Source organism: Lissotriton helveticus, chromosome 4_1, assembly GCF_964261635.1.
Source record: "Lissotriton helveticus chromosome 4_1, aLisHel1.1, whole genome shotgun sequence".
Lineage (NCBI taxonomy): Eukaryota > Metazoa > Chordata > Amphibia > Caudata > Salamandridae > Lissotriton > Lissotriton helveticus.
The window spans coordinates 2,098,540,309-2,098,554,158 of NC_136063.1; the positions used below are offsets into that span (position 1 = coordinate 2,098,540,309).

General features: G+C 49.8%; 1 protein-coding gene across 4 annotated transcripts in view; it reads right to left on the reverse strand.

The window, feature by feature from the left end:
- SMARCA1 (SNF2 related chromatin remodeling ATPase 1) overlaps nucleotides 1–13,850 on the reverse strand; it is a 2,556,005-nt gene that overhangs the window by 821,299 nt on the left and 1,720,856 nt on the right. For all 4 annotated transcript variants that reach the window (XM_078688758.1, XM_078688761.1, XM_078688757.1 and 1 more), the window contains one exon: nucleotides 9,607–9,739. In XM_078688758.1, the coding sequence (XP_078544884.1) occupies nucleotides 9,607–9,739 (133 nt within the window). The remainder of the gene's footprint in view (nucleotides 1–9,606; nucleotides 9,740–13,850) is intronic.

A 13,850-nucleotide genomic window follows, 5' to 3' on the forward strand; every position in this document is an offset into this window, starting at 1 on the left:
CACCCCACCCATCCCAGAACAGTTCTAGAAGCAACCCCCCCACCCCTCTCCCGCCAACCCCACCCTTGCTAAGCATTCCGCAAAAAACAATGCAAATCGTAAACCAATTACCCTAGTAATGCAATTTCGTGCTGGAATGTGGAGTACACACAGGGGCGAGCTTGCCAGCACATGCTGAGTCTATAGCAAAGCAAAACAACAGTACACATTGCCACCCCTGTATCCCGCCTCTCCGTCTCGGTATGGGTAAAAAAATACCAAATTGAATCCCCCGTAGGCATGCAGCGACCCCAGCATAATGAACACAGCATTGAACAGGATTAATGGAGCATTTTAGAAAAAAAGCAAAGAGAGATTCCAAAATGCCTGTATCCCCCTTGCAACCTCTATAATCCCTATAGAAGAGTCTAATAAAATCCAAATTCAAATGGTACCACAGCTGTAGTTGCCGTGTCGACCTCCCAGCCGCGAGGCAGCCCGCCACCGCCCCCACACACAGGGAGAGGCCCACGGCTTGATTGTTCGCAGCCCCAACACATAGGAGGCTACGCCCTGGAAGTGTCCCATCAATCCATAGTTCTGGTTCGGGGAACTCAGTACAGCTCTATTCCACATTACTCATGGACAATGTCACCGTCCAAGATTCGCCTGCAAGGTGCGACAGCTCCACCGGGACCTCGTGCACTGCCCACCCCGCAATCTCAAACCTCACCACTTCCAATACCTTCCTCGATAACAGCGAGCAGTCTCAGTCCTGCTTCTCCATGGGATTGCCATCCTCCGCTTCCACGTCCTCTTCTCGGCGCCCGGTTTTCTCGTTGCGTCTCCAGCCCTTCATGGCTTTTTGCAGCGCTTTCGGATCGGTGAAAATGGTAGATCGCCCTTGCCTGTTGACTCTCAGCTTCGCGGGGTACAGCATCGCATAGTCGATCCCCCAATCACGTAGTTGCCGTTTCATGGGCACAAACTACCGCCTCGCCTCCTGCACACGTGCGGTGAAATCCGGAAATAAGGACAACACAGAGCCTTCATAATGTAGCGGTTGCTTCTTCCAGGCTAATTTCAGTGCTGTGTCCCTGTCCCTGTAGTTAAGGAGCTTAGCTACTATGGGACGCGGAGGGGCCCCTGGCTTCGGTTTAGGGCCAAGGAAACGGTGAGCTCTCTCCACGACAAACATTGTAGAAAATGCATCATCTCCCAGCAGTTTTTTCAGGAGTGACTCTACAAATAGCTCCATGTTGCCCGTGGCGACTGTTTCCGAAAGGCCCGTAAGACGTATATTACATCTGCGGGAACGGGCCTCCAAGTCCTCCGCCTTATCCTGTAGGACTTGAAGCACCCTCCCCAGCTGCTTCTGCTCCGAGTCCAGTGTTGTATGCGCCTCCTCTACCTCACCAATCCTACGTTCGGACATGTCAATGCGTTCGGCATGCTTATCTATCCTCTCCGCCATCCTGTCCATACGGTATGTGAGGGCGTCCATCTTGGTGCCCAAAGACGCAATACTGCCCTGCAAGTTCTTCTCCATGTTAAGCAAAAGCCCTCTGATGTCAGACTCAACATTGTCGCCCATACCAGAACTGCCAGCTTCGTCAATGAACTCTTCGGGAGGAGGCTCAGTCATTTTGGCTTTTTTGGCAACATCAAAATTAAGTTTTGCTTGTGATCTATCTGGGCGCCCCATGACGGCTCAAGGGTTGCACCACGCGGTCACCTGCCGTGTTCTGCCGCGTCCCAACGATCGTTGCAGCTCAGCTCTCCGTGTTCGTCTGTCAATGGCCTCCTCAGCGTCCGAGGACGTCCTGACCCCCAGTTGTGCGGGAAGTCCTCTTCAGGCCTCACGGGCACCCATCGGTCTCACCTATCTTCAGGATGCGTGGTCAGTTGTTGTCCACAGTGCCATTGGCGGGTCGTTCCACCGCACTCACCACGGTGATGCGGCCCGCACTAGGCCGCGGCCGAGATCCCTGCAGGTCTGTATGTGCGCCCCCAACTCTCGGGCTCCACGAAACAGCCCAAGCAATCTCCGCTGTGCACCACCAGCAAGGCGGGTGAAGTGTTAAAGCAGAGGCCCAGTAACAGAGGTCCGTCGATTCAGGGAGAGTCGCGAGTCCCTGGGCCTAGTCACACCCTCGAGTAGTTCTGTCAGGCCGCTGCCGGCCACACACACCTTGCTGATCTCCGGAGCCGCGCAGAGGTAACGCTCTCGCCGGCTCCGCCGTGGGTTCCGGGTGGACGATAGGTCCTCGAAGCCTCTGAGAAGCTGCACAGTTAGCCTAGGACTGCTCCCAGCTCCCGGGTCGGCACCCCACCGGAGCCCGGTGTCCCGTAGGCGGCACCCGCGGCACTCGCGTAGTCCGCAAGTAATTGCGAGCCGTGACCGTCACAGGAGCGGGAGAACCACAAGAAGCCGTCCACAGGCTCCCCGTCTGCTCCGACCGCCGCGGCCGAGTTCTGGAGATATGAAGGGCACTGCTACCCCTAGGATTCTTGGTCGGATAGTTTCCGAGACGGAGGAGCCGACGGACTAGGCGGCCATCTCCGTTGCTGGCAAGCTCCGTCCCCCATCGCCAGGTACTTCCAGGGCATGTTTAGGGAGACCCGACTTCGAAATCCGCATTCCTCGAGTTTATCGAGTGGGCAACATGAGAAGGCCGGCGACCCCACCACCGGACATATTAGACTTCCTGCCGGACTTCCCACTCAAGGAACGCATCCGGCGAGAAGCTAGGTTGAAGCATCCCTTCAAATATCAAGGCCATTCAGTAGCGCTTTATCAAGATTTGGCCTCCACCACCTTACAGAAGAGGAAGGCTTTCAGGGAGGTGACCACGTTTTTGAAGGGAAAAGGGGTGGCATATTCTTGGGGGCACCCTTTCCATTTGTTCTTTAAGTGGAATGGTAAATTGCACCAGCTACGCTCCCTCCAAAAGACATGTGAGATCATTGGACTGAACCAGCCGATGCCCGACGAGCTACCCAGTAGCTCACAAAGATCCCCGAAGGGAGAATGGCAGATGGTGGGTCGTCGACGCTCGCCTAAAATAGACGTAAAACCAGATCCTGCGACCATGACGCAAGAAAGAGCGACAGCCCTGGAAGCGGAGTCAAGAGACACGACTCCTCCAGATAGACTGTGATTTGCATCACGGGACACTATGGCACTGATATATAGCTGGCTGGGGGATGGGGGGTTGGGAGGGGCCCGGGGCACTTGGGTCACATATACACCCCGATCTACCTTTTTTCCACATGCCCGAAGGGACAGACGGTGGGGCATTGGACAATAATTCAGTGTTGGGGCTGTTTAGTTGGGGTTAGGAAGGGACCACAGGGGACCCCCGAAATTGGTGCGGTGAGGGGGCTTTCGGGGCGGCGGCCGAGAAATTAGCTGATTTGGAGCAGATTACGAGAAGGGGGTAGACGAAACCCTGTGGGTGTTGCGGGAGGGTTGTTTGGGATTGGGCGTTGGGAAGGGTGGGGAACCGGTGTGCTGAAGGGGGCGATACGTACAGGACAACTAGAGTCATTGAGAGACAGGGACCAGGGGTATTAGACTCTCCTTGCGCAGTCCGGAGCAACAAGGATGTCCTGGGCCAAGTTGTTCCTAATCTTCTTGAAAACTCTGGGCAGGAGTTGTATGGGCAGGAAGGCATACAGGAGTCCTGAGCTCCACTTGAGACAAAAAATGCCTTGGGAACTCCAGCAAGCAAAACTGCTGACAATGTGCGTTCTAGGCAGAGGCAAACAGATCTAACCAAGGCTTTTCCCAGTGTAGAAAGAAACCTTGCGCCATCAACGTGTGGGCACCACATTCCTGATACGCTAGTCATAGATAGCTGAGTTTGTTCGCCTTGGTGTTCAGGGCACCTGCCAGGTGTTGAACTACCAAGGAAATGCCCTGCTGTTCCAGCCATGTCCAGAGACAAAGGGCTTCTGGCGGTGGAGTTGTCCGTGAAAACTTGAAACAGCCTTCCCTTGATGGAAGGTAGAAAGACTTTCAATGCCAATCGGATCGCTCGGAGCTCCATCAGGTTGATGTGGAGTCTGGATTTCACCGGAGACCAGAGTCCTCTGATCTCCACCTCTCCCAGATGGCCGCCCCCTTCCAGGAGTGATGCATCTGTCACTACTGTAGGATCTGGTTGGGGAAAGGAGAGGGGTCTGCCTCTGACCCAATTGTGGTTATTTAGTCACCACTGAAGGTACTTTGCAGTTTACTCCGAGATCTGGGCCATGTCAAAAAGAATCCCCTGATGCTGCGCCGACTGGAACTTCAGGTCCCTATGCCATCTGGCATGTGTCACTAGCAGGATGCTGAAGGCCATGAGGCTCAGCATTCGCAGTCAGTCTCACCGAAATCCAGGATAGAGGCTGAAACATCGGTATGATACCGAATATCCTGGACTCGGCGCTCTGGAGGATAAGCCAAAAACTGCACTGTGCCCAGAACAGCTCTGATGAAAAGAAGCGTTTGAGATGGAGTCAGGTGGAACTTCGGCACATTGATAGTGAACCCCAGTGAATGCAGGAGGTCTGCCATAGTCTGGAGATGGGAGGCGACAGCCTGGTGAGAGCCCGCAGCAGCCAGTCATCAAGATAGGAGAACACTGGCACCCCTGATCTGTGCACATGAGCTGCGACCACCGCCATTACCTGGGTGAACACCTGAGGGGCGCTAGTAATGCTAAAAGGGAGCAAGGTGAAAAGGAAATGCTCATGGCTACTGTAAACTGCAGATAACACCAATGGGCAGGCATGACGGGGATGTGAAAATGGGCATCCTGCAAGTCCAACACTACCATCCAGTCCACTGGGTCCAGGGCAGATAAAACCTGAGTCAACATGAGCATCTTTAATCTTTCCTTTCTGATGAAGCAGTTGAGGGCTCGGAGGTCTAGGATAGAACGAAGGCCCTTGTCCTTTTTCGGAGCCAGAAAGTAGCTGGAATAGCAACCACAGCCTACTTCTGGCACCGAAACCCTCTCTATGGCCCCCTTAGCCAGGAAAGCCATATCTTCCTCCTTGAGCAGTGACAGATGATCCTCCATCAGACAGTCATAAGATGGAGCCATGGAGGGTGTAGTACTCTCGAACCGGAGGGAGTAGCCCCTTTGGACAATGTGCAGAGACCACCTGTCTGATGTTAGGGACTGCCAGTGGTAGAGGTGATGGGGAATCCTGCTACCTGCTGGACGTCCATGATCTAAAAGGTAAATATTAAGAAGGTTTAGAGAATACAGCTGCCGGGGGGCTGGCAACTGGACCAGATTGCGGGCTACAAGGTAGGTAGAAACCGTGCCAGTGTCCATGCAGAGGCAAGGAAGCCTGTGCAGCTTGTAGCTGGAATAGGTTTGGCACAGTTGAAAGCCCCTTCCTTATCTACAAAAAAAGCAAAAGGTTGACTGGGTATATGGGCCAGCCGAGCTTCCTTATCTACAAAAAAAGCAAAAGGTCGACTGGGTATATGGGCTAGCCGAGAGGCCCAAGGACTTGGCCGTAGCCCACCAGTCCTAAAAGGGTTCGAGCGTCAAGTCCATCTTCTCTCTGAAGAGACTGGTGCCACTGAAGGGCATTTCCATGAGGGAAGCCATGAGAATCCCCAAAAAGCCAGATGATCTCAGCCAGGCGTGGCGTCTGACACCCACTGTTGACAAAACAGCTCTGCCCAGTGTCCAAGCCACTGCGTCTCTCCTGTCTAGTACAGCTTGGGAAAGAATGGCCCTTACCTCCTCCAGACGTGCAGCAGCACCTGTCCAATCGTTATCCAAAGCGTGTGGGAATAGCAGCCCAATAAGCATGCAGTGTTCACTGTCCGCAATGCAAGGCTGGAAGAAGAAAACATTTCCTTACCCAAGCTGTCCAGCCTCTTGGATTCCCTGTCTTGGGGTGCGGCAGGGAACGCCAAGCTCTCCAGGGTAGGGTGTTGGGTGAGGAAATTTGGGTCCCCTGGAGCGGGGCAGTGGCGGCGGGCAACCATCCTATTCACAGGAGCCTCTGTGCTGGGTTTGGAATAGGTCCAAAGAAAGACGTTGGTGAAGTCTTTGTTGAACAGGATTATGGAGTTCAAAGGAGAAAACTCCCAGTTGCAACACCTCCATAAAGATGTTAGTCTTGACTGCCACTGAGGGCTAACTAAGCTTGAGAACCTAAGCCGCCCTCCACACCACCATTGCATATGTAGCTCCCTCCTCTCTAGCTACGGTAGGGGGTGAAAGCATGCTGGTATTTGGGGACTTGTCAAGTCCATTGGCATTACCCAGTTCCTCACACCAGTTCATATCCTGTTTATACTAGTATTTCTAAAGGGTCCAGTGACCCATTCCACTCCTCCCCTAAGCTTAGCCCTTCAGAATAAGGCTCAGTCTCTGACATAGGACGAGGGATCCTATTGGCGCTGGAATCGGCATCGGTGGACACAGCTCTGTGTTGTCAGGGATTGGAATGGGGCTGGCACCACCGGTGGGCGCCAGGAGCATCATCGTTGCGACTGGCACCAGGTAAGGTGTAGTGGCACAACCAACGCCAGTGCGGATCCATGACCAGATACATGGGGGGCCATCGGAACCGGGGCCAGAGCTGCTGCGCAGAACATGATGGAGTCCCCTCTGACCACAAGGGTCCCAAAGGCACGCCAGAGGGGTTGGGCTACTCAAAAATGAGGTCTGATAAAATTCCCTTATTTGAGTAAGGGTCAGTCCGTCTCCTGGAAAACTGGGGAGAAGCGGAGTCGGCCCAGGCTCCGAGGAACCAGGCCTAGAAAGTCAAAGCATTATGAATTCTTGTGTTCTTTGTGCCTCTTACCTGAGTGCCCCAATGATATGGAGTGGGACGAAGAGGACTTTGGACTCCTAGAATGGTCCCCAGACTTTCCTCACGAGTGGGACCGTGACTTCCATAGAAGCACCTGCCGAAGAAGAAACACGACTTGGAGTCGTGGTTGCATTTCAAGCACCACAAACACAAAAGGTGCGGGTAAGTCACCGACATGGCAAGGTGACATGAGTCACTGTCTTTCTTGATGACACACTTGACACACCAGGAAGAAACCTCAAAAAAGAAAGACAAAACATCACAAAAATCCTGTCAAAAACAAACAGAGGGGTAGCTCTTCTCTCAGATTAGTACTGGTTGGTGCGGGAAGAAAAGACGTTGGCAAGCTGAGTTGGCGCCTTTATAGTTGATATGGACGTCACTTCCAGCGTGTACGACTAAGCCACGTGGAGCCAACTGAGGCCACCTACCGGCGTGCAGGGGTACTGCTCACAAAAAATCTTAAGGATCCAGTCTGACGCCAGGGGAAATTCAAAGGTAAGGAGTCTGTGGCTAGATGTCTCTATCACATATGTGCTTGATTTTTGCTCAATTCCTGAATAACTGAAGCAGCCATGATGCTAAAAAAGTATTTGGTTAATTTCATTAGCGGAAAGCCTTTACAATTGGGCCCTTGGGTAGCATACATGTTCCATTCCTTACTACATAAACATTGGAAAAGTGGCTTGCTGTACCAAAAATCGGGTGGTAAAGGGCTTTCTGTGTAACCTGTACTTAATTTTGCATATAGACAAATGTGCATATCCATCACAGCCCAAAATAAACATTTAGTAGGATTTAAATGCAAGGTCCAGAGCACACGTGAAGATAATAACTATGTAAGTATCAAAGTCCTTGAAATGCGAGAACAAGGGTAAGAAGACAAGATCGCCCAAACATTAGTTAAATGCTTAAAGTTTTATAAGTGGTAGTGGTCCTCCATCAGGAGATCCAAAGAGAATACCAGCCGACACGTGTTTCAGAGGGGCAGTTACCCGTGACTCTTCAGGGCTGTAAGCGTCTCTATGGAGCAGTATCGGGGGACCGAGGATAATTCCCAAGCAATACCCAACCAGGAGATGGGTGCATGGCTAGTTATACAAAGAAATCCTGGAAGTTTGATCATGCTTAGTGACCTTCTCTTCACACTTTTGAGTCCAAACAGTAACGTTTTGCTATAGTAGGGAGGAAAGCCCAAGTGGAAAACTTGCAAATTTCTGCAACTGGTACCCCTCGTGCCAGAACAGAGGTAGAAGACTTTGCTCTGGTGGAATGTGCCCTGCTACCTTCTGGTGGTTTGTTGTGGGCCAAGGCATAGCACATGTTGATACACAAGATGATCAACTGTGAGAATGTCCTTTTGGGGACTGCCATGCCGTTCATCTTGCCAACAAATCCAATAAACCAGTCCACAAAAGATCCCGGGAAGCCACACAGGGCCCCTGCCAAGCAGAATCCACCCCTACTGTCCATCAGAGGGATTACAGCTGCCAGTAACATTGCGTTTATAGAAACAGCTCTGATTCCCTGGGTGGCGACTGAAGTCAATCATCCTTGAACCCATTCGTCCTTACAGTAGGTTTCTCTTCCGTTGTAGCTGGGCATTCCTCCAGTGTCATTACCTCCAGGCCAGTCTGATCTCCAAAGTCTCTCCCAACTGAAAATCTTTAAAGTGAGGGTGAAAGATTTTAGAAGGTAGGCACCTTTGCCCAATCATGGGGTGACATATCATCACATCGCCCCTGTCCTAACCGACCTGCACAGCATTCTGAGACATTCGATGTTGGCAACTTGAAGTGATCATTTAAGACACATTTTCAAGTGCTAGGATGGCAGATATCACAAAAGTGACATTGGATCTGCACACTGGGTTTATTTTTACCCTGGGAGTGCTACTTCACCTCAGTCTCTAGGCCTAAATTCAGTCGAACTGCACTTGGGGCAGATCTCGCCCTCCAGGTATGATTCAGTGAAGTACCCATTCTTTTCAGTTAAGCACTACTCCAGACTTACACTATGAACGCCCACTAACATTATAAGGACTACACCAGGTCAGCACCTATCCTGAAGGGACCCTTCTGTGCCAGGCTACCTGTGCATCAACACCAGGCTCAGCTGAACAGCAGTCTCACATGGTCACTCAGAACACGTGTGTTCATGCATATGTTCCCATGCAACCAGTCCAGAGCTTCTTACCTACACTGTACAGGAGTAGACCTGGTTTCAAAAGGCAGACACTGGTAACTAGCACTCTCTGTCCATTTTCATAAAATTTACAAGAGAGTGCGTCTCAGGTATGGAGACTTACTCTCAGTGAACATCCAAAATTGGGTTGTCTGAAAAGGGGGAAATCCTGGGAGATTAAATGGGTGGAACTAATTTTTCAAACTGCTTTTTTGCCAGTCTGCTAGAGTTACAGACACACTTTAACACCTCTTCACCCTGACACACTTGTCAATTAACTATATACAAATACAACAGATCAATAGATTGTTTTACTTCTGACTCAACCTTTGATCAGCAGTACTTTTAGCATTTAACAAAAGAAAGAGTTTAATAAAGAGTCCATAATTAGAGTGCAGCACTTCTGAAGAAATGGGTGTGCACAGCTTGAAAAATATATGCAATGCACAATTTTTTAAACAGTTCTATTAAAAGTTACTCATTTAAACAACATACATGAAAACAGCTTCCACCACCCTTAATACGTACCCTCTTATTTTAACATCATTTAAACACCTAAAAAGAGCATAATTTACTGTTGTAAATTCCATATTTAAAATCATTAAATACCTTGCTGTATGACAATTGAGTCAAGTCTCAGTTTAATCTCTGCTCTTTCTACAATTCTGTCTTCAATTGTATTGTCAGTGATTAGTCGGAACACTCGCACTTGCTTCTTCTGACCAATACGATGTGCACGATCCTAGTACAAATGAAACAAGAGGACGTATGGTGGAATAATTATATCTCACATGTCCAAGCATGGTCGATCTAGAGTGTCCTAAAATGTACAAATCTAATTCATTGTATTATCTCATCACTTGGTGCAAACCATCACATATTTACGATAACAAAGAAAAGAAAAGGGCATGACTTGGGAAGGTTCCAATATCCGTGACTGCTAGCTTAACATCTAGGTGCCACATTACATAATGCTTAGTGCAGTGAGAAAAAAAATATTATGATTCAGTTTCTCCTTGCTCTACTTTCTTCAGACCCTAATTTGGAATCCTAACAGAAATCCTCCTGAAAATTACGATCTTTCAAACACATGCTTCCTTTCCTTACCCTTCAAGTGCTTGGAATAAAAACGTTTATGCATGGAAAGTTTTGGGGAGATTCGTCAAGCGGGGAGCGAGAAAAAAGGGGGGTCCCAAAATGCAAAATCTCAATGCATTTTCCATACACTTCTTCAGTAGGTCTACAGCAAAAACTGCTGAACAGAATTACAAAACAATTGGCAGAAAGCTAGAACCTAGAATACAGATTCAGCGTTTTGTGATTTGATGTAAATCAGTTCAGTAGTTGTTGAGAAATTAAGGTTAAAAATATTTGTATATCTGGACTATTGGGTACGTGAGAGTCTTGCGGAATTGCCAATTAAAAAACATAGAGCGTTCCAATTGGCCTAGGGACGTTTTTTCCTGTGTGCCATCTCGCTCCTCCGAGAGTCAGACTCCTGCGGGAGCAAGCACTAACATTGGCCACTAGCAACATGAGAAAAATGTTGTGAGAAGCCAATAAAGGATTCATGGACTTAGTCCCCAGTCCTGAAGTTCAAATAACAAAAATAGATATAAGGGAGTAGGGCAGGGATTACCTGCCCCCAAGTCCCTGTGCGTCTCCTGCAGGATCACGGCTAAAACAGAAATAAAAACGGCAGCCGCCACAAATTAACATACTTTTGGAGAGGGGGCCACCATGAGTAGAGCCCTCCCTGAGCCATTTTCGGCCCCAAGGATTCCATCCCCCCATGCCAGCTGTAATGCTTCTCCTAGCGAGTGGTTAGGTGAAAACTCAAATGTGCAAAACTGCTGTCTGGTAGATGTCTTGGACCGTAACTCTGTGTGCTAATGCAGTGGTCGCAGCCTTACCTCTGGTGGAATAAGCACACAGACGCTCAGAGGATTGCTTAATGGCCAGTGTATAGCAGATTTAAATGCTGTGCATGATCCATAAGAATATGGACCGTTTCTGCACAGCCTTTCCCTTCTTGGGTCCAACATACCCTACCAAAAGATGTTTGTCTACCTGGAACACTTTTTTTGTTTTTTTAATCCTTTTTATTAAGCAAACAGATGCTCAGCAACACATCATAGATATACAAAACACTTCATCTCGAGTACAATTATAATGACAGATGTGCAACTGGGTTCTTTTCAAAACATCAAAATTGTCAGTCTCAAGTCCATTCGCATATTTTACCTTGTACATAGCTATTCCTATTTGCCATACTCTCAGCCCATTACATCATTGTGATATTTCAAATCCCTCTGTATTCCGCTGATTTACCAGATACTTTACCCCACCTCCCGGGGCATCTACGGCTTTGATAGAGTGGTGTTTCAGCCACACAGCACCAGGCAAGGTCCACCTTCCATTCCTTGACCCTAGAGGGTTGCACCCCCCCCCCATTCACTTGCTATGTTCCTTTATGCTACTATAGCTGCTATCGTTAGCCACAGTTTGATAAATTACAGCCATGTGGCTTCCCCAGGCGCACATAGTATGTACCATCGGGCATCTAGTGGGACCACCTGTCCTACACCTTGGACTTCACCTGTATAATCTTGCTCCAATATCGCTGCAGCAGGGTACAGTCCCACAATGTGTAAAATAAGGTGGTACCTACTCCACCACATCCCCTCATGCAGTTGTCAGTATCACCCCAACCCATATGGTTAAACCTTGTACTAGTTGTGTAAGATCTGTGTAGGATTTGAAGTTGTATGAGGCAAAATTGTGCTCTGTAAATGTAAATCTAAATGTAGGGGACACTTTTATAGCGCATCTGTCACTCCATGGAGTATCTTGGCGCTCAACCAGATGGAAATGGTTTAGGGAAAAATTAGCCAGTGAGGACGCTTACACCAGTGCTATGCAGGCTGCGTCTGTAAGTGAAAACACCCAGGTCTTTAGCGCTTTCCTAAACTGGGTTTCGTGACACAGTGACCTAAGGTGAGGTGGAAGCTTGTTCCATGCTCTAGATCCCAAGACAAAAAGAGATTTTTCTCCTTTGGTAGCCAATCTGAATCTGGTGATGGTTAACAGATTCTGATTAGCAGACCTCAAGCAGCGAGTAGGGTGATAACGCTTACAGCCATTGCACAGATATTTAGGCCCCTGCAGGTGAAAGGCTCTAAATGTGATCAACAAGATTTTAAATAGGATCCGTTTGCCAACTGACAACCAATGTAGCGCCTTTAACGCAGCTGACGCCGATGATTTCCGAGGCCAGCGAAGCACAAGCCGGGCAGCGGCATGTTGGATCATCTGTAGCCTATGGAGTACGGACTTATTGACTCCAGCATATAGGCTATTACAGTAATTCAGCCTTGAGTTATTAAGGCTACTGCGACTGCTTTCCTGGCTGACAGAGGAAGAAGATCGAAGAACTTCCTCAAGGATTTAATTGTGTGAAAACACATACCGGCTACGGCCACCGCTTGCTGTTTAAAGCACAATTGGTCGTCGAATTTAATGCCCAGATTCCGAGCAGATGTGATAGTCTCAGGGGGGGATTCAGCATCGTCTGGCCACCAGTTTTTTGGAGAGAACAGATTTCGGTTTCCAAACGGCAAAATCTCCGTTTTGCCGGAGTTGCATTTAAGATGATTATTAGTCATCCATTTGAATGTAGCTGTTAAGCAATTCTTCAGATATTCCTCCGCTCCTGGCAGTTCTCCACTCTAGCTCTAGCAGCCACTTCTCGGGGGCTCTGTATGGCCTCTGCCCAATCATAATCCTCCAGGATTCCACTCTCTGCCTACCATACCTCTCGAAGGGCCCCCCGCTGGTCTGGGGTATTATGCATTATCTTTTTATATATGAGGGAAGTGGTCTTGGGGGGTGTGGCCAGCAGTGGCAAGATGGCGGACGCGCTTTTGTCCCGCTCCGAAGCAACTCACCTTCATCTCATCAATCACCACGCCACGGAGCACCATCCTGCAGCGCATGTCACACCAGTTGCTTCCCTAAGCCCACCAGGTTGCTTTTGCGAGGAGAACCGAAAAACAACACCCTGACTGTTGCTGATGCCGACAGACGACCTGTGGTTGACGGTGCAACAAGGCAGGGAGCTTTGGGCTAGAAGTGAGGGGTGTCAGAGAGCGGACTGTACTGCCGCTAGGAACTGCAGTGACAAGGTGAGGAGCAGTGGTGATGGACGCTGAGGGACTGGCTGAGCCCCGAATGCGGAGGACGGCCCAGCGGACCCCTGGAGGTCCAGAGGCTGACGAGCATTGGAGAGGGTTGTGGCTGGGGCCTAGCTGTTGGGCCTGGCGACTTAGAGCTGAATACCTGAGCCCCGCCTGCTTGGTGCACTAGCTGCACACGGCTGTTGGGATTGACGGAGCCCTCTTGCCTTGTGGGCAGCCTGCCGGTATATCCACTGGACAGCTGAATCAGGTTGGATGTGAGGCCATTGTCCCAAGCACCGCATGGACTGATTAAAGAGGGAGTGGCCGGGAGGTGCTGCTGGAGTCTGTGGCCGCGACCTGAGAGCACCTGGAAGTGATCCCAAGCCTGGAGGGGGGCCCCTCTGAATAACAGACCTGAGACTGCAGATTGGGCTGCTGGAGCCTCGACGGATCCTGCTGATGCACGAGAAGCACCTTAGTTGGTGGGTCAACTGACCAGCAGCACTACCAAACAGGATATCGAGGTCCCGAGGGTAGAGGCATTAGCACTTCTGGCTCCTGACTGGAATCCATGGAAGCGAACTAAGTAATAACAATTTATATCTTGATTTTCTTTTCGCCCCTGCCATGCTGTAACTCACTTTCCCCCATTGAAGCGCTGTGCTTTGCCCCCTG